The sequence below is a fragment of the Lutra lutra genome, chromosome 1 (genome assembly GCF_902655055.1).
Source record: "Lutra lutra chromosome 1, mLutLut1.2, whole genome shotgun sequence".
Lineage (NCBI taxonomy): Eukaryota > Metazoa > Chordata > Mammalia > Carnivora > Mustelidae > Lutra > Lutra lutra.
This window is the reverse complement of record NC_062278.1, coordinates 220,453,040-220,471,596: the sequence shown is the minus strand read 5'-3', so window position 1 is coordinate 220,471,596 and position 18,557 is coordinate 220,453,040. Positions and strand designations below refer to the sequence as shown.

Genomic DNA, 18,557 nt, shown 5'->3' with positions numbered 1-18,557 from the left:
CACCCCATGCCCGCGGCTCTGCTGCCTGGGGTCACTTGAGAACGGGTGCCAGCTGCAGGATGCGGTTCACGGGATCCCCTTAGCAATAACAGCTAACGTGGGAGAAGTCCTTGCCCCTCGCTGGACCCCTGCTGAGCTCGGGCAGACGCCCTCCTCTGAGTTTGCCACAGCAAGTTCCCCGCTCAAAAAACAAATAAATATATGTACATATATCATTTATCTATAAAGTACATATTAAAATGTGTATATAATTTAATATACATTGTGAAATTTATAATGTAATTTAATATTAATATAACTATATAATCTAGACTTATTTATTATTTATTACACATTTTTATTTTTTATTTCATTAATTTTTTTGAGCACCTACTTTGTGCACAGATGTGTTTTAGGGACTGGGGCTACAACGCTGAAGGAAAACCTATGACGATAATGCCCCAAAGAAAATAACAACAGTCCCCCCTCCTAATGGTGACGTTATGTTTGGAAAATGGGGGATAGATAGTGAACGTATCTAAACAACAGTAAGCCCTGAAGAGAGGTGAAATTACACTGGAGGCAGTGATGGTTCTGGATGAAAACAGCAGGGTTGAGGGTTGGCACCATCACGGGGTGGGTCTTGTCCCCCGTGCTGCCCCCCATCAGCTACCACTGTATAAGGAGATCCCTGAGAAGGGCGCAGTGGCAAACACAGGAGCCTGGGGGCGGATCTGCTGGGTTCTTGCCCTCACCTGGGGCAGGGCTGTGGTCTCATCTGAAGGCCCGTCCCAGGCTGGATCTGCTCCCACGCTCGCTCGCGTGGCTGTTGGCCATTCCTCACGGGCTCTGAGGCAAAGGCTGCCCTCAGCTGCTTGTCTACACAGCCCCCCGATGGCTGGACTCCATAAAGCCAGCACAAGAGTCTGTGGGAAGTGGCATCCCCTCACCTTTGCCATGTCCCCCTGGTTGGAAGCAAGCCACAGTTCTGGCCACATTCAAGGAGAGGGGATCACATGTGGCTCTGGCCACTGGGAGGTGAGGGTCATTGGATGCCAGTGGAGGGTCTACTTCCCAGACCACACCCCCCCCTTGCCCCCCATCAACTGTGAGCTTTACGAGGGTAGCTGTGTAGACGAGTGTGACCCCAGCATCTGACGCCATCCGGGCACTCAGTGGGAGCTAAGTGGAACTCACTGGACCCGTCTTCATCTTATCTCCCAGCAGGCTTTTATGCTTCCTTCTCCCACCCTATGAACTGGGAACCCTTCTGCCCTTGGCCCCCAGTTCCCGGTGGGGGTTCCTGGGGTAAGTGAGCAAGCAGAGGGTTAGCGACACATCAGGGTCGTGTGTGTGTGTGTGTGTGTGTGTGTGTAGACCCTCCAGGGCCAGGGCCTCAGGGCCTTTACTCACCTGCTCTCCCCTCAGCCCCCTGCACCCCCTCCCACTCTCCAGAGCCTGCCTTTCCCCCATAGCTGCTGACAGCCCCCTTTCCCCGCACCGCACTCCATGTCCTTCATCCCGGGGAGCAGTCAGCCTCATCCAGGGCCGCCTCCATCAGTGCCCCCTGGGGCCGCTGCGCAGCACCGGGACTTGTGGGGGTGGGCTGCCCTGCTAGAGTGCACTCGGCCTGAGCCTGGGCTGCACAAAGACACAGGGGCCGCCGCCCCATTTCCCAAGCTCAGCTGCGTGCCAGGTTCTGCCCCAAGCTCCCTCTGCACCAAAACCGCCTCCTCCTCAGACACATGCCCTGTTATTGCCTGGTTTTACAGAGGCGGGAAGCTCCTGGGCCAGGGACTCAGAGTGAGCAGGGGACGGGACCTGGGCTTGCCACCGCAAGGCTCCGAGGCTACACCTTTAATGACCACACTCTCCTGCAACTCCTGCAGATAGAGCCTCCAGGGGCTGGGCCTCTCCCTTCAGACTGGGCGCTCATGACGACAGAGCTACGTCTCCTCCACCAGACTAGGTGTCTTTGAAGGCGTGACCATGCCTGCCCTACCCAACTGAGACTCCTAAGGATAGCCTCTTGTCTCCTCCATTAGACTAGGGGCCCCTAAAAGCAGGGCTGTATCTCGCAAGAGACAGGAAACCCCTGAAATCAGAGCCATGCCTTCTCCATCAGACTGAATGCCTCAGAGGGTAGAATCATGCCTCCCCTATCAGACTGGGAGCCTATTAAGGCATGCACCTGTCTCCTCCAACAGACTGAGGCTTCCGAAGTCAAGACCATGCCTCTCCCATCAGACTGTGGGTTTTAAAAGGCAAGGCTGTGTCTAGGAACTTCTTAGGGCAGAGATTGTCTCTTCTATCAGAGTAGGAGCTCCTAGGGCAGGGCTACGTCTCCTCCATCAGATTAGGAGTATTTAGGCCCCACTGTGAGCTGCCCCATCTTATCCTGGTGTCTTGACTCCCATCCCCGCTCCAGACTGACTGCTCCATGAGACAAGAGTGAGGGGACAGAGAAGGCAGGCACAGCCCCCACCCAGGGATCCCAACTGGCTCCTTCTCAAGGCCCCACCCACCCAAAGCATATATTGAGCACCTACTGTGTGCCACGTCATAGGATATTATTGGGCCATAAAAGGAATGAAGCTCTCTGACACACACAAGGATGAACCTTGGAAACGGTGAGTCCTCTCATGAACCAGCCACAAAAAACCACATAGTGTGGGATTCCACTTACATGAGAGGTCCAGGACAGGCCTGTCCAGAGGGACAGAAAGTGGACTAGAGGTGTCAGGGGCGGGAAAAGTGGGGGGAGAATGGAGAATGGAGAGAATGGAACCCCCCCCCATAGGGATGGGGTTTCTCGTTGGGGTGAGGAGAATGTTCTGAAATGAGTGGTGATGATTGTATGATCTTTTGAACATTCTCAACCTGAAATGCACACTTTAAGCGCGTAAATTGTAGAGCATGTGAATTGCATTTAAAAAAAAAAAAAAAAAGGTGCTCCAAACAGTGTCCAAAAGCACTCAGCAGAGGTTAGCTATCCTCCCAGCTCAGAGAGCTGCGTCACCACCCAAGGTCAGGGGGCTGGGATTCCAGAAAAGGCCGCACCCAGGAGATGCCCCTGATACAAGGCCTCTCAGACCCCGGGATGGAGGGCATGGGGAGGGAGAAAGCCTCGGCCCAGGACCCCTAGACCACCCCACCTGCTCGCCTTTGTCCATGCAGGGCCCCCCTCCGCTGCCCATCAACATGCTGAAACCCAGGCTTTCCCGTGGCTCTTGAAGGTCACCAGGCCCCCAGCCCCTCCTCATCCTCGCTGCTCCTCCGGGAACCCCTTTGCGGCAGAGGGGGGGCACCCCAGGAGCAGTGAGCTCAAAAGCTCAGGAAAGTCAAATGCCAGGAAAGTCAAACGCCGTTTGATTCTGCCTCAGGGGCCTCTAATTGCTATTCCTGACACACGCTGTAATTAGAAGGCCCCTTTCAAATATTTATACCTCAGACGTCTCCTATTTATCCGACAGGGAGAGGGCTCAGATTTGATGAGATCTGTCAACAGCTCATCCCTGCGGCTGACAGAAAACAGGACAATTACCCGCCGTGCTCCCCGGCAGTCCCCAGGGACACTGTCTTGTCGCTGATCGAAGAGGGCTGGGTTGGGGGGGGGTGCGGGTGGAGGGGCTGCAGGAGGGGGATTGAGTTCAACAGGTTCATGTGGGCGACACAGCCAAAGCCGGGAAGGGGACATATGGAAGCCCCTGCTGCCATGAGGGACTTTGCCTGCTCAGCTCTGGACCTCAGCGTTGTCGCCTGGAAAGCAGGGCTGACTGTGGGGCAGAGGTGGAGAAATGCTGATCCCACAAAGACACTCTAGAGGGTCTTAAGAGCCACCCCAGCCAGCAACCCCCCCACCGCCGGGCCGCACAGTGCAGGCAGACCTGAGCTGTGGGGGAGCTCTGAGCAGGTCCTCCCCCCTCGGTGCCTCAGTTTCCCCATGGGAAAAAGTAACTCCCTTCTGCCGATCCTTCCTTCAGCTCTCTGGGGATTTCCCGTTAGAACCCCTGCTAGAAACCAGGAAAGCCAGACACAGACAGCATAGACATGGCCCCGACTCACTGTTCCTCCCCAGGGATCTTTTCCCAACAGTGTCAGCTCTGACTTCTGTTCTGGCTTCCCTCCCTTCCAAGCCTCAGGCACCAGCCCACCTTGGGGGCTGAGGTGGTGGGACAGAGCACTGGGAGAAGGGAATCTGCAGTCCCGTTCTTCCCGATCACCCCCTCTTTTTTTTTTTTTTTTAAAGATTTTATTTATTCATTTGACAGAGAGAAACCACAAGTAGGCAGAGAGGCAGACAGAGAGAGAGGAGGAAGCAGGCTCCCTGCTGAGCAGAAAGCCGGATGCGGGGCTCGAACCCAGGACCTGGGATCATGACCTGAGCTGAAGGCAGCGGCTTAACCCACTGAGCCACCCAGGCGCCCCCCGATCACCCCCTCTTACTTCAGTATTAGGGGGAGCTGAGCAAGCCCCCTTAGAATGAAAGAAAACCCGTGTTTGCTCTGGAATTGGCCAGCACACCCCTTTGCTTCCCTTATCCCAGATCTCTTACTGTCCTCGCCCCCCAGACAGCTGCAGCTGCTAACAGGCAGCCAGGCCAGGCGAGACCCCTCTCATTTCTTCTGTCCCCCTCCCTGCCTCCACCCCCAGAAGCCACAAAGGGACAGATGCTGAGGACCTGCGCCAGGCACAGATACCATCTCCCTTCCCAAGGCCAGCTGCCCCAGCCCCCCTCCCCCATGCTGCAATCAGTCCCCGGGGTTGGGGGCGGTTTGCAGAGAAGAGTCCTCTTGGGGAGGGGACGCCAGAACCCTCTCCCTTCCACTCGCCCCTGCTTCCTTCAGCTCCGTCAAGATCAATCTTAGCCAGTGACCTCTGGAACAATCCGCAGGTCAGTTGCGCCGCCGATACTGGTTCAATTTCAACCCTCAACAGTGGTCGCTCTCACCCCCTCTGCTGGTCAGTTTTACCCGCTCTTGCGGTCACATCCAGACCCCCATTTCCCGGCCAATTTCCACCTCGCCTCCCTCTCCCCGCTGCTCCCCGAGGCTCCCCGCCTCTGCACCTCTCACTCCCCTGAGCAAGGTCAGCCCTGTCGGTTCCCACCTCCCGCTCTCCTCGCTCGCTCCTGCCAGCCGCGGTCCTCCGGGTCAGTGTCCAGCTGCCGAGGCCTCGGCCCCGCGACTCCCGCCCCGCACCCCCTTCCCTCGGCGGGCAGAGGCTCCCCTCCCTTCCCAGAACAGCTGAAGGTCTCAGTCACCTCCGAGGGGGGCGCAGGGGGAGCGGTGGGGGCGGGGGAAGCCGCGGAGGGGGAGGCGGGGAAGCCTTGATGTCGCTGCCCGGGACGCGGCCGGGGGCCGGTAGGGGCTGGGGCGGCCGCCTGCGCGCTCCCTCCCCAAAGTCCCACCTCCCGGCCGCGGCGGGGAAAGTCTCTCCGAAAGCGTGAAGGGGGATTGGAGGAGGTTTTATTTCCCTTTGTGCCGGTGGCTGGGGCCGGATCGAGGCGGCCGGGCCGGGGGCTGCGGGACCCGGGCTCCCCCCGGAGCGGAGAGGAGCGCAACAAAGGATGCGCGGCGCGGAGGTCACCGTCCCCGAGGCCCAACTTTGCGCGCGGCGCCCGCGCCCTGGGGGAGACCGCCCGCGGCGCTGAGGACCCAGGCGTCCGTGCTGAGCCGGGCTGGGGGCGCCCGCCGGCGGCGCTTTCCCCGACTCCCCGCCGCAGAAGGGAATCCCGGAGCTTCCCGGAGGCGGCGGGCGGCTGAGCCGCGCACGGGGACCGCGCTTCCCGCGGAAACTCCGCGCGCTTCCGCGGATGCCCCTCGCCCTGGCCCGACCACCCCGCGCTCGGCGCTCAGGGCCCTGCGGGGCGCCCCCTTCCCCCGCCGTCCTTGCGGAGCCGGGCTAAGGTGGACTTTTGCTCTCCTTCTTCCTCTTCTTAACCCGCCCCCCCCTTCTCCTTCTATTCTCTTTTCACCGCCTTCTGAGCCCAGCCAAGGGACACACCTGATCTTTTTCCTCCCCCTCCCTTCCTCCTCCCACGCCTCCTCCTCCCCCTCCTCCTGGCCCCCCCTTCTCCCTGGGGACTCTGCGGAGAAAGGGGTGAGGGAAGGGGGCATGTGGGTCCCCCTCTGACAGTGGTCAGGTCTGGCGCGACACACGCACAGATGGCCAGGTGGCTGCGGGACTACCTGGGCTTCGGTGGTCGGAGGCCCCCTCCGCAGCCGCCAGCCCCGGACTACACGGAGAGCGACATCCTGAGGGCCTACCGCGAGCAGAAGAATCTGGACTTCGAGGACCCCTATGAGGACTCAGACAGCCGCCTGGAGCCCGACCCCGCCGGCCCCGGGGACTCCAAGGGCCTCGGAGACGCCAAGTACGACTCTCCCAAGCACCGGCTCATCAAGGTGGAGGCCGCCGACATGGCCAGAGCCAAGGTCTTGCTGGGCAGCCCTGGGGAAGAGGTGCGTGGCTAAGTCCCAGATGCTGGGTGGCCCCAGGAGACTGGGTGGGGAAGGCCAGGCTGGGTTTCCTGGATTTGGGGGACCTTGTTTTATGGGGCAGGCCGGGGCTCCCCAATCCCCCACCTCCTTAGCGGAATCTGATTTTTGTCCCTTTCCAGGGGTCAGCACTGGTTGTCCTACTATCTCTCTGGCCATGCTTTGTCCCCCTGTCCTCCTGCTCCCTGCTCCCCACTCCCTAGTCCCCTTCCCTCAGCTTCCCCAAATAGATCTGAGTGAGTCCAGCCCTGGTGAGCCCTGGAACCCCCAGCACTGTGCCCCTCCTCTGTTACTACTCCCATTTCACAGAAGGGGAAACCAAGGCTCACTGAAGAGAAGCAAGTGGCCCAAGGTCAATGGCCCTAGTTCCTTAGAACTTGACCCAGATCTGCCTCCAGTGCCCATGCTTTTCCAGTATTTTTCCTAGAGAATCAGGGAGTCGATCCCAAATCCTCTGGGTGGAGACAGACAGATGATTTGAAGAAGGTCACACAAGGCTGTGTCAGGCAATGATTAAGAGCCCAGAGGAAGGGGTGCCTGGGTGGCTCAGTGGGTTAAAGCCTCTGCCTTCAACTCAGGTCATGATCCCAGGGTCCTCGGATCGAGCCCCACATCAGAGATCAGATCTGCTGAGCAGAGAGCCTGCTTCCCTTCCTCTCTCTCTGCCTGCTTCTCTGCCTACTTGTGATCTCTGTCTGTCAAATAAATAATAAATAAAATCTTAAAAAAAAAAAAAAGAGCCCAGAGGAAGGAAGGAGGAGGCAGGGACTCCGGGAAGCAGACCACCTGGGATGAAACCCTGCCTCTTATTTACCAGCTGTGTGACCCTTGGCAAGTCACTTACCCTCTCTGTGGCTTGGTTTCCTGATCTGTAAAATGGGGCTAATGTACTTCTGGATGTTGGGATTACAAGGAAACACATGTGAAGTATTTAGAACATGGCTCGCAGCTGATAGACATTAAAATTATTATTTTTTAAAAGATTCTATTTATTTTATTGGAGATAGAGCACACATGCACAAGTGGGATGCGGGGGAGAGACGGAGAGGGAGAAGTGGCCCCACTGAGCAGGGAGTCCCCATCGAGCAGGGAACGATCCCAGGACCCAGGATCCAGGATCCCAGGATCATGACCTGAGCCAAAGGCAGACGCCTAACCAACAGAGTCACCCAGGTGTCCTGACATTAAAATTACTGCTGAAGGAGGGAGTTGGGGCTGTGTGGCAGGAGGAGAAATGGGAAGCTGGCATCTGAATGCAAACCTGGTGTGTGGGACAGAGGACTCCCTACCCCAGAGACAATGAGCTTCGTGGAGGGGAAGAGTCAGCCAACCAGAGGTGCACCATCACCCCAGAGGGGGTGTCTAGGGTTGGGCTCGGTCCCCCTGTAGCCCTTGCCACTCACTCCCTTACTTCTCTACTTCTCTCTCCAGCTGGAGCTCAACATGGAGTACTCAGACCCCTTTGATGCCCAGCCTCCCCCACCACCTTCAGAGGATGGCTACATGGAGCCCTATGACGCCCAGCGGGCCGTGAGCGGTGAGTGAGCGCAGCTTGGGAGAGGGGGAGGGGGTCCCCGGTGGGTGTGGGAGCTGACCAGTGTTCTCGGCTCCCCCAGAACTACCGTGCAAGGGGGTGCAGCTGTACGACACTCCCTATGAGGAGCAAGACCAAGAGCCAGGAGATGGAGCCCTTTCTGGAAGTAAACCTCGCCAGAGCCGGCTGCCTCAGGAAGACGAGCGGCCAGCGGATGAGTATGACCAGCCCTGGGAGTGGAAGAAAGATCACATCTCCAAGGCGTTTGCAGGTGCCCCTCCAACCCAGGCCTTGACCCTCCCCAGCCCCCGAATATCCACGTCCATTTCCTGCTCTGGTCTATCCTCTGAGTCAACTTACAAAATAGACCCCCAATCACCTGCCACCGGGGCAGTTTATTCATTCCCACTTAAAGTGTGAATGGCTGATAATGGCACAGCCCTCTTCCTAGGAGAACTTGTACCTTCCTCGAGAACATAAACTCCTTCAAAGCACCCGTGGGGCTCATTGTAGTGCAGGGATAGGCTTTGGGGTCAGGGGAGGCCTGGATTTGTGTCACTTGCTTGGGCAAAGTGCTTTATCTTTCAGTATCGGTCCCCCCCGCAATCAAATGGGGATCGCCGTAGCAGCTACAGAACATGCTGGGTGCCAGCAAGTGTTCCCACGGGCGCTGCGGGTACAGGGTAGCATTTCTTAGTAACTATCACTAGGCGGGCTTGGGGTCAAGTCCCGAGTTGGGGAAGCACGGGACAAGTCTGTGGCCTCGGTTTCCTCTTTTGTCAAAGGGTAACAATATGGTCAGCTTTAAGAAATGAAATAACTTGTGCGAACCCAGGTATAACTGGGAGGGAGACTGGGGCTCAGTGCCTCACCCTACCTGGCCTACCTTGGGTGAGGGCTGTCTAGCTCTAGGACTTGGCCAGAATGTGCAGAATCTGCAGAATGACCAACCCTAACGCATCCCTCGCCCCCTCCGAGGGTTTGTACCTCGTGGGTCTGCCCCGCCCTCGCCAGCCACCACGCTTAGAAGTGACCACACCCCTTTCTTCTGAAGGCTGATTGGCTGCTCCTGGACCAATCCTGCCCAGTCCTTAAACCCAGCTCCTCCTACCTTGGATTCTGATAGGTTGCCCAAGTTGGCACCGCCCTCCCGCTGAGAGTGCATTGGCTTACCCCGGTCCCGCCCCTCCCAGGTTGGTTGGACTTAACCCTTTCCTCTCTAACCCTCCAGTGCAGTTTGACAGTCCCGAGTGGGAAAGGACCGCAGGTTCAGCCAAAGACCTCCGGAGACCCCCATCCAGGAGCCCCCAGCCCGCAGAGCGCGTGGACCCGGCCCTACCCCTGGAGAAACAGCCGTGAGTGGGGAAGCTGACGTTGGAGGAGCCGGGTTGAATCCCTCCCCATCCCATACCAGCTGCAGACTCCAGTCCTCGGACTGGGGGGCCGGGGGAAGTACGACTCATTCATTGCCCTCATCCCTGTCTTCGAGTAACCCTCACTGGGTGCCGGAGCCTGCCGTGCGTCAGACATTTAGCTTAGGTGCAAAGCAGAATCACGTGGCATCTCATTCCTCTGGCATCGGAGTCTGGGTTCAGATCTCTGCTCTGCATCTCTTGGCTGGGTAGCTTTGGGCAAGTCCCTTAACCTCTCTGAACTTAGGGCTCAAACCCCCAAGATGATACGCAGCTCAAACAGAGCTCCTGAGCCTGAGGGTAAAGAGACGGAAATCACCCTCACCCTCAGGAGATCTTGGGATGGAACTAAGAGGAGCAGGGTTTTGGGGGGTCCCAACTTTGGGCTGGAGTGCAGTGCACTAGCTGGGAGGGGCTGGGCCTTCTCCGTGTCTCTCCAGCCCAGCAGCTCCTCCGGGAGCTCCCCAAAAGCCCGCTGAGCCCAGCCCAGTGAGGTGGGGAACTAGGCATTTCCTTTAAAGCCCTCCAGTTCCAAAGATGCCACGGCGTGTTCGTCACAGTTATTCCCAAAACCCCTTAGGTGGGCCAGACAGAACTGACTGATGAACACGGAGGTACAGGGGGAGGCGTTTCTTCGCTGTTCCATTTTCTTTCAATACAAAACCCACGAAGTCTGTGTGACGCTCCTCTGTCTTGAGCCCTTGCTACAACCGCTAACCTCTCTCTGAGCACATTCAGTTCAATATTAAGTGAACGATGGTACAGGTGGGCAGGTGGGTGGGGATACGGGGTGCGGGAAATCTCCAGAAGGCCAGATGCAGCAAGTGGTTCAACTTGAAGGACTAAGGAAGGGGAAACAGGACTCTGGGGACCCAGCCCAGGGAGGCTGTAAAGATCCAGGTCAGGTGGATCTTTTGAACCAGAGGGAGCAGCTCCATGTGGACCCGGGCTCAGCTGCCCAGCAGGGAAAACCGAGTCCACCTGAAAACCAGGCTCTGCTCGAGAAGCCCAGGGGAATTGTTCTCACTCGTTTGCCTGGAGCTCACAAGTCCTGGAAAGGGCTGTGCCTGCACCAGCCCCCAGGGGTGTGTTTGCAGGGGGATCGCCCTTTATAAGACATCTGCCCCCGCCCCCTAGGTGGTTTCACGGCCCACTGAGCCGGGCAGACGCTGAGAACCTCCTGTCTCTCTGCAAGGCAGGCAGCTACCTCGTGCGGCTCAGCGAGACCAGTCCCCAAGACTGCTCCCTGTCCCTCAGGTGAGCCCCCAGCCCCCTGAAGGGACCAAGGCTCACAGGACTCCCTGCCTCTGGCTTTCCGGCTTTGGCTTTCCGGTTTTTTGGTGGGAGCAGAGGGTGGCGCCAGCAGCCAGTGGGCAGGGCTTCTAGGGAGGCCACAAGCCTGTTTCCACCTGAGAGTGAGCACCCTGTCACTGGGGGTATGCAAGAAGGTGGAGTGCAAGCCATCCAGTAGATCTAGGATGTGAGTGAGGTGGGAAACTAGATATTTCCTTTAAACTCCACCAGCCCAAAAGTTGAAGCATACCCACTGTGTCTCTCGGGGCCAGAATCTCCTAGTGGCCCTGCAGGCATTTGACTTTGAGACCCTGATTCTACAAGCTTCTCTGCCTAAGATTCCAAGTGTGTGTGATTATAAAAAGCCCCAGAACTCGACTAGGCATCTGAGTGTGAGATTCCTGAAAGGGCAAGATTGAAAAGGGCTTGGAGAATCGCTTTAAATCCTGCCTCTGCCACTTTACAGCTGTGTTGCCTTAGCTAAATGACTCAGCCTTTCTGGGCCTTGCTTTTCTCATCTACGAAATGAAGATATAAATAGCGCCTGCTTCATGGTAATACTACCACTAGGAAATGAAACACACACTCACGTGTGCACAGGCACACGGAACTGAGACTAGTGCCCCAGCAACAGGATGTGTTTCATTCATTTTAGTCATGATAAGATCATTCCCAGGTTCAAAGTCATTCCACTCATCAGAGATGCAAGAAAGGAAAGGGGCTCCGGACTGGGGGTTAACTCGTGGGAAGCCCAGGAAGGGTAGCGCAAGGGCTCAGAAGGTTTGGGGGGAAAGTGTAGCCTGACCTCAGGGGAGGAGCCGCCACCAGGTAGGACCTCCAGTGGACTTTAGAGCACATAGGCAGGCAAGGCATCCCTGCCAATGGGGAACAAGCCCAGAGCTTGGCCCCCAGGTGGCCATTGAGCAGAAATATTTGGGAATGCCAGCTGCCAGCTTCTGGGGATCACAAGGGGTGGTGGGTCTCTAGGGTCGGAGAGCATGAGCAGGTTGGGCGTGATCAAGGCGCTCTGTGACGCCTGTCCCCCAGGAGCAGCCAGAGCTTCCTGCACCTGAAGTTCGCGCGGACCCGAGAGAACCAGTTCGTGCTGGGTCAGCACAGCGGCCCCTTCGCCAGTGTGCCAGAGCTGGTCCTGCATTACAGCTCCCGGCCGCTGCCTGTGCAGGGTGCCGAGCACCTTGCCCTGCTGTACCCAGTGGTCACACAGAACCCCTGACCCCAGCACCTTCAGCCCCTGCCCGCACCCGGCGGGCCCAGAATCACTGGCTGCGAGCACTAGAGGTTTTCCAGAGACTCGCCATCCCTCCAGGCCCTGGGTCTTCCTCAGTGCTGCCTTCTTGGCCCTCCTGTCTTAGGTGCTAAGGTCCAGAATTGTGTCGCCAAGCACTTCTCTGGCCTGGAAAATAAATAAGTTATTGTGTGTTTCAAGTGTCCTTTCTGGGAGGCGGGGATCCCAGCCCCAGGGAGAGGAGAGGGTGAGTGACCCTTAGACCCTTAGAAGGGAAGGTCATCCCCAGCTCCACTTGGGAGATGACTTGGGAGTGAAGCCTGAATTACTCATGGGGGCTGGGGTGGGGGATCACAAGTAATAGAGCCCGGGGTAGGCAGGGAGAGAGCGTATGAGGTCAGAGGAAAACCCGGACAGCTGATACAGACAGATACAAAGATGGAGAAACCGAGGCGGGAGGCTCTCAGGCCAGCCCTGCCCCCACCCGGCCCCTCCCTCACACCCAGGCAGACAGCCGAGGCCTGATGCTGCTGCGGAAAGGACATCTGTCCCCATGGAAACAGCAGAAGTGGGGGAGGGGAGCTGATCCCAGCTGGTGTCACATCAAGGTGACAGTCGGGCAGGAGACTGGGGGCGGGGTGTGTGATAAATTCCAGGGAGCCCCGATGTCTCCCGTCACCCTTCATCTCCACACTGACCAGGGGGTGGGGGGTGCTTCCAGCTCAAGGCGCTGTGTGGAAGTTGGGGACATCGCTTCTCTGCTAATTGGACATGACACTCCAAGGATAAGAGGGGGGAGCTGGCCAGTCATCACAGAGCCCCCTCGCCACAGTGGACCCCCCCCCCACAGCCATCCTGGGTCTCAGGAAGCCCCAGACGACCCCTCAGACATCTTTAACACCCCCAACATCACAAAATCTGGCTTTCCTTTATAAGCCTTTATCGATCGCTTTGGGGGTGAGGGAGGAGGCCAGCGTTACAGTAATGAGGACGGGGTCTTGGGCTGGGCTGTTGGACTCCCTGACTCTTTGGGAAATCAGTCACATTTTCACATGGCCGTTGGTGGGAGGGGGTCTTTTCTGGGGTTTCGAGTCGTCTTCCCACTTCAAGGAGCCCTCCTGGCCTCTGCTGCCCCGAGGGGTGTGGGTCAGGGGAGACGCGGGCAGTAGATATAGGGTGATTCGACCTGGGGCTGGGGCAAGTCTTCTGGGCCAGGCGCTGCTGGGGGCTAGGAGGCTGGGGGAAAGAGATCGAATAGAAGCTCTGACTCTTCTGGTCCTCCCTGGGGATGTCCAGCTCCTTCCCCTCCGCACGCCACGCCTTAGTTTTCTTTGGGGCCCCCCGGGGCTGGTAGAGGACGTTCCCGTAGAGAGGATGCGCTGCAAGGGTGGGAGGGAGGGAGGACACACGCTGAGGCGAAAATCCCATGAGACAGCCTGGCTTTCCCCAGCCTACCTCTGCTTCTGCCAAACAGGAGCGTTTCTCCATTTATTCCCCTCCTCTCGCCCGCCCCGCGCAGCCCCACCCGCCCTCCCTCCCGGTCAAGCCCCTGCAGTTCCCGCCTCCGCCATGCGGGGGCAGGGCGGCGCCGGAACGCGTCTGCCGCCCGCCCAGACCCCGGAGCGCTCACCTGAGTCCCCGCGCCGGCTGCGACAGCGGCCCCACACCCAGGCGCTCAGCGCGAAGGCGGCCACGGCCACGCCCCCTGCCACCAGCGGCGCCACCGGGAGTCCTGGGGAGGGGGAGTTCGGGACGGTCTGACTGGGGGCGGGGCGCGGGCGGCGGGGCGGGAGGCGGGGCTGGGGCTCACCTGCGTCGGTGGTCTGGTTCGGGGACCCGCCATCTGCAGGGAAGAAACCTGTGTCTCGGGGGCACCTTCGAGTCCAATCTCCATCCTTCAGGGTCGGGGCCCCCCACCCCACAAGGACGTCAGGATTCTGCCCCTGCCATGTTGCCTGAGTCTGAGCAGGTGTCCCTCTGGACCTGTTTCCTCTTCTATGAGCGAGGCGGCCCATTTCTGCCTTGCTTGGTCCTTGTGAAACAATCGCCGAGCGGATGTTTTTCATCCTGAGCTCCACCATCCTTGCCACGAGCCCCATCACTCCCTTAAGAGCTTCCACCATTCCCATCACAAGCCCTGTCGTCCCCATAAGCCCCATCACTGACATCAGGAGCCCCATCCTTCCCACCGGGAGATACCCGATACTGGTCACGGGATCCACCATCTTTAGGGCTCCCGGGTTTTTGTTGTTGTTGTTGTTTTGTTTTAGCTCAGCTCTGCTGTCAAGCCCATTTTTCGTACAAGGAAACCGAGTCTCAGCCTGAGTCACTGGGGTCCCGCACCCAGGCAGCAACACCGTCCTGCTTTGAACAGAGGTGTTGCTCACCTCAGCTCCCCTTTCCTTTTCTGCTTTAGGAAAAAGAAAGGAAAAGAAAAGATAGAAGGAAAAAGCTTATACAGTCCTGAACTTTTGAGTCTTGCTGAATAACCAGGATAACAGACATAGTCACTTAGGTTTACTGAGGACTTATCATGTTCCAGACCCCATAATAAACGCTTTCAATACAATTACTTCAAATCCACCTAACTCATAGCTAAGGAAACAGGCACAGAGGGGCCAAGTTACTTGCCCAAGGTCACACAGCAAGTGAACAGCTGTGTGAGGACATGGGGGACATGTTTCCAGGTCTGTGTAGTTGACAAAAACTCCAGCCAAAGGTTCCTGGTGTGACTAAGATGAGGCCCAGTGCCCCGACCTCTTCATCTTGAATGTTTTAAAGTTGGTGTTGTGGGGGGGGGGGGGGGCGCCTGGGTGGCTCAGTCTGTGGGTTAAGCATCTGCCTTCAGCTCAGATTGTGATCCTGGGCTCCTGGGATCGAGCCCCTGCGTTGGGCAGGGAGCCTGCTTCTCGCTCTGCTTCTGCCTCTCTCTCTGTCTCTCATGAATAAATAAATAAAATCTTAAAAAGAAAATAAAGTTGGCATTGGTCCCTGGGGGCTACCAAGCAGCTGTTGGGGGGGAGCCAGCTGCGTGGAGCTGGACACGCGCCTGCCCACACCCCTGCAGATGTCCACAATGCACAGCCTGGTGCCTCCACTACCAGATTCTGCTAACTGCTAACTGCTCCTCTCATTACTGGAAGGTGGGGGCAGGCAAGACGGCCATGGCGCACCACCCTAGAGGCAGGCGGTGGGAGGGTACTGCCAACCAGAGAGCAATGGTCACCTCTTTGGGCCAGAAACTGGGGAGGCACTCTGTCCTGTCTCATGTGTTGAGGAACCTCAGAACTATCTGTCCTTACGCACTCTGAAACTGAAACATTCTAAAAGCCTACTGAAAATATTCAAGATTCTGCAATTCTAAGACTCTAGAATCTTCTATTCCTTTACGTCAGTGTTTCTCAACCTTTTTTTCATTACCACCTCCCCCAAAGAGACTTTTAAAATCGTACTTTGTTTCCCCGTGACATTTTAGTACCACAGACATAGTGTGACTCTCTTTTTGTACTGTCCATACATCCATACTTTATACAGAAAAAAGCAAAATTTTCATTGCTCCCCAAGAACCAATTCTTGCTTCCTGAAGAGCAAGATTCCCCATTAAGAATGCTGTAGTTTAGGGACGCCTGGGTGGCTCAGTTGGTTAAGCAGCTGCTTTCGGCTCAGGTCATGATCCCAGCGTCCTGGGATCAAGTCCCGCATCGGGCTCCTTGCTCATCAGGGAGCCTGCTTCTCCCTCTGCCTCTGCTTGTCATTCTGTCTGCCTGTGCTCGCTCTCTCTCCCTTTCTCTCTCTGACAAATAAATAAATAAAGTCTTAAAAAAAAAAAAGAATGCTGTAGTTTTAAGAGCCTAGAATTTTACACCGCTAGGATTCAAAATCTGCATGAATCTGTCTTATGGTTCGAGATTCTTGAATAGTCTGAGGCACAACAGAAATGTGTACATAGGCTAGCCAACGACCAGCTGAAAACTGCTCACAGCGCCCTTATTCGTGATTGCCAACAACTGGGAGCTGTGCAAATGCCCATCACGGGAAATTGGATTGGAGGACCGACAGCGGTGCGTCTACAGCAAAGAGAAAGAACAAAGCCAGCGAAATACGTCTATGTGGCTAAAAGACAGGATAATGGGTGTGGGCTTGGCTGGGGGAAAGGGATGTGGGAGGCAGGAAATATTGTTTCTTGAGCAAGGTGGTGGTGCAAGGGGAATTCGGGAAGAAGGCTCAGCAAACTACAGCCTGTGGACCCAATGAGGCCCACTGATTGTTTTTTTTTTAAATAAAGTATTATTGGAACCTAGCCCCACCCATTCGCGCCCGTCAGGTCTAGGGCGGCTTTCACACTGTAACGGCAGAGTGGAGTCAAACATAGAACACAGAGCAGGAAGTATGTACTCTGTGGCCCTTTCCAGAATGTTTGCTGAGTCCTGGTCTCGAATTATAAGTTTCAGCATGTCTTTGGTTCTGCGAGTCTAGAACTGGATGTTCTTGACTTTGCAGGATCTCTGTTTCTAAGAATCCTGTTGGAAGAATTTAGAGTTTATGTTCCCAGGACTTTGAGATTCTAGAGCCTTAAGATCCCTTCTTCCTTCCATGGGCCCCCATACCTTTCACCACCAGGAGCTGCGTGCCATTGCCCTGCTTCATGTTCAGGTTAGGAATCTCCTCGGTGACCGAACACACATAGTCCCCACTGTCGTTGAGGCTCACGTGGTCCAGCTGCAGGGTGAGATTGCCAGGTGGCTTCCAGGAAAGTTGTCCCCGAGGCCCACAGGCCTCCAGGCTGAGGCTGCCGTTGGTGATGTGCGGCTCACACAGGGACACGCCGTCCTTGGTCCACTCAACACGGAGCCGCTCCCAGACTTGGGACTGTATCACTTGGCAGGCCAAGGTCACCCGGCTGCCCGAAGTCGCCCGCAGCCACTTGGGCTCCTGCTGCACTCTCAGGCCTGTGGCTCCTTGCAGGATGAGGGGATACAAGAGAGTAAGGCTGTCCTGTGTGTGTGTGTGTGTGTGTGTGTGTGTGTGTGTGACTCACTCCCCTCCTGAGCCCAGCCCACAGGGCTGACGCTACATGATCTGAGCCTCAAAGTCCTTTCCTTCTTCTTCTTCTTCTCTTTTTAAAGATTTTGTCTATTTATTTGACAGAGAGCGTGAAAGAACACAAGCAGAGGGAGCAGTAGAGGCAGAGGGAGAAGCAGACTCCCCGCTGAGCAGGGAGCCCGATGTTTTATTTATTTGAGAGAGAGAGCATGCAAGCAGGGGGAAGGGCAGGGAGAGAGGGAATTTCGAGCAGACACGCCCGCACACACACACACTGAGCTCAAATCCCCATGTCAGGATCCCATGACCCTGAGATCATGACCAGAGCTGAGATCAGGAGTCGGACACTCAACCAACTGAGCCAGCCAGCCGGCCCCCGATTTAAGTTTTAAAAAGATCACCCTGACTGCTATGGTAAGAACAGACTGTGGGGTGTGGGTGGGGGTCAGGGTGGCTGGGGGATGAGGGCCAGGAGCATAGGCACAGACTGAACCCTGGAAAAAAGCAATCCGCAGCGAATGGATTGCAAGAGGGAAAGAGGGACAGTAGCAGATTCCCAAGGTTTCAGCCTCAGGGACCATGTGAATGGCGGTGGCTTTGGGCCAATATGGAGGACCCTGACAGAAGACCAGGGCTGGAGTAGAAGAAAAGTTTGTCCCGGGCCCCCCGAGATGTCTGAGGTGTCTGTCCGAGCCCCCAGAAGGGGTGCGTTTGGCTCAAGATGCTGGCATCTGAGATGTGATCGCTCCTGACGCTGGAGAGGTGAGATCCAGGCCGAGGGAACAGCAGGTGCGAGGACCCAGAGGTGGGATCGAACTTGGTGTGTCAGAAGAAAAAAAGGAAAGAGAGAGACAGAGACAGAGAGAGAAAGAGAGAAGGAAGGAAGAGAGGGCGCCTGGGTGGCTCAGTCACTTAAACCTCTGCCTTCAGCTCAGGCCATGATCCTAAGGTCCTGGGATCGAGCCTCGCATCGGGCTCCCTGCTCAGCAGGAAGCCTGCTTCTCCCTCTCCCTCTGCCTGCCACTCCGCTCTTGCTCTCTGTCAAATAAATAAATAAATTAAATATTTAAAAAAAAAAAAAGGAAGGAAGGAAGGAAGCAAGCAAGCAAGAAAGAAAAGCGAGCAGGCCGCACAAGGGTGAGAAAGGGAATGCCGTGGAGGGAGAAGAAAGACGCCAGCGGCACCAACTCACGCAAGCCTGGTGTGTAGGTGCTGGTGTGAGTTCTACTCTACGGACCCACTCCGAGTATCCTGCTACAACCTTCAGCCCTCGCAAGCTTCTGAGTATCACAGAGAAGCAGTCCCTGTTTAGCAAAGCACAGGGTTTCGTTTCGAGGGGCTCAGAACCAGGGGGCAGGCTGCTGAGATGATGGGCAACAGGAGGGAGGACGGCGGGGGGTGGCAAGTACTCACCCCAGAACTGCACCAGGAGGACAAGCGCTGTGCCCAGGGACTCCATTCCTGGCCCACCAGACACCCCTCTCCTGCTAGCGTCCCACCCCCACCCCATCTCCCCAACCCTAAGTGACAGACTTCCTGCCACAAGCTCC

General features: G+C 56.8%; 2 protein-coding genes across 7 annotated transcripts; one reads left to right on the top strand and one right to left on the bottom strand.

The window, feature by feature from the left end:
* The first annotated feature begins 5,986 nt into the window (after window positions 1-5,986).
* SHD (Src homology 2 domain containing transforming protein D) lies at window positions 5,987-12,152 on the top strand. 2 transcript variants are annotated; one of them, XM_047717373.1, is made up of 6 exons: window positions 5,987-6,416; window positions 7,911-8,016; window positions 8,096-8,284; window positions 9,245-9,368; window positions 10,563-10,682; window positions 11,766-12,152. In XM_047717373.1, the coding sequence occupies exons 1-6, from the start codon at window positions 6,147-6,149 to the stop codon at window positions 11,950-11,952; spliced, it is 996 nt and encodes a 331-aa protein (XP_047573329.1). In that variant the 5' UTR covers window positions 5,987-6,146; the 3' UTR covers window positions 11,953-12,152. The 2 variants fall into 2 exon arrangements, with proteins under 2 accessions (XP_047573329.1, XP_047573320.1); XM_047717364.1 differs by having other exon boundaries at window positions 5,987-6,443.
* A 741-nt stretch (window positions 12,153-12,893) lies between these two features.
* TMIGD2 (transmembrane and immunoglobulin domain containing 2) lies at window positions 12,894-18,522 on the bottom strand. Of its 5 annotated transcripts, none has more exons than XM_047705853.1 (6): window positions 18,421-18,522; window positions 16,572-16,922; window positions 14,164-14,371; window positions 13,775-13,807; window positions 13,595-13,696; window positions 12,895-13,200 (listed from the first exon to the last, which is right to left on the bottom strand). In XM_047705853.1, the coding sequence occupies exons 1-6, from the start codon at window positions 18,515-18,517 to the stop codon at window positions 13,005-13,007; spliced, it is 987 nt and encodes a 328-aa protein (XP_047561809.1). In that variant the 5' UTR covers window positions 18,518-18,522; the 3' UTR covers window positions 12,895-13,004. The 5 variants fall into 5 exon arrangements, with proteins under 5 accessions (XP_047561807.1, XP_047561808.1, XP_047561809.1 ...); XM_047705864.1 differs by having other exon boundaries at window positions 13,152-13,343; XM_047705851.1 differs by lacking the exon at window positions 14,164-14,371 and having other exon boundaries at window positions 12,894-13,343.
* Between the last annotated feature and the right edge of the window lie 35 nt (window positions 18,523-18,557).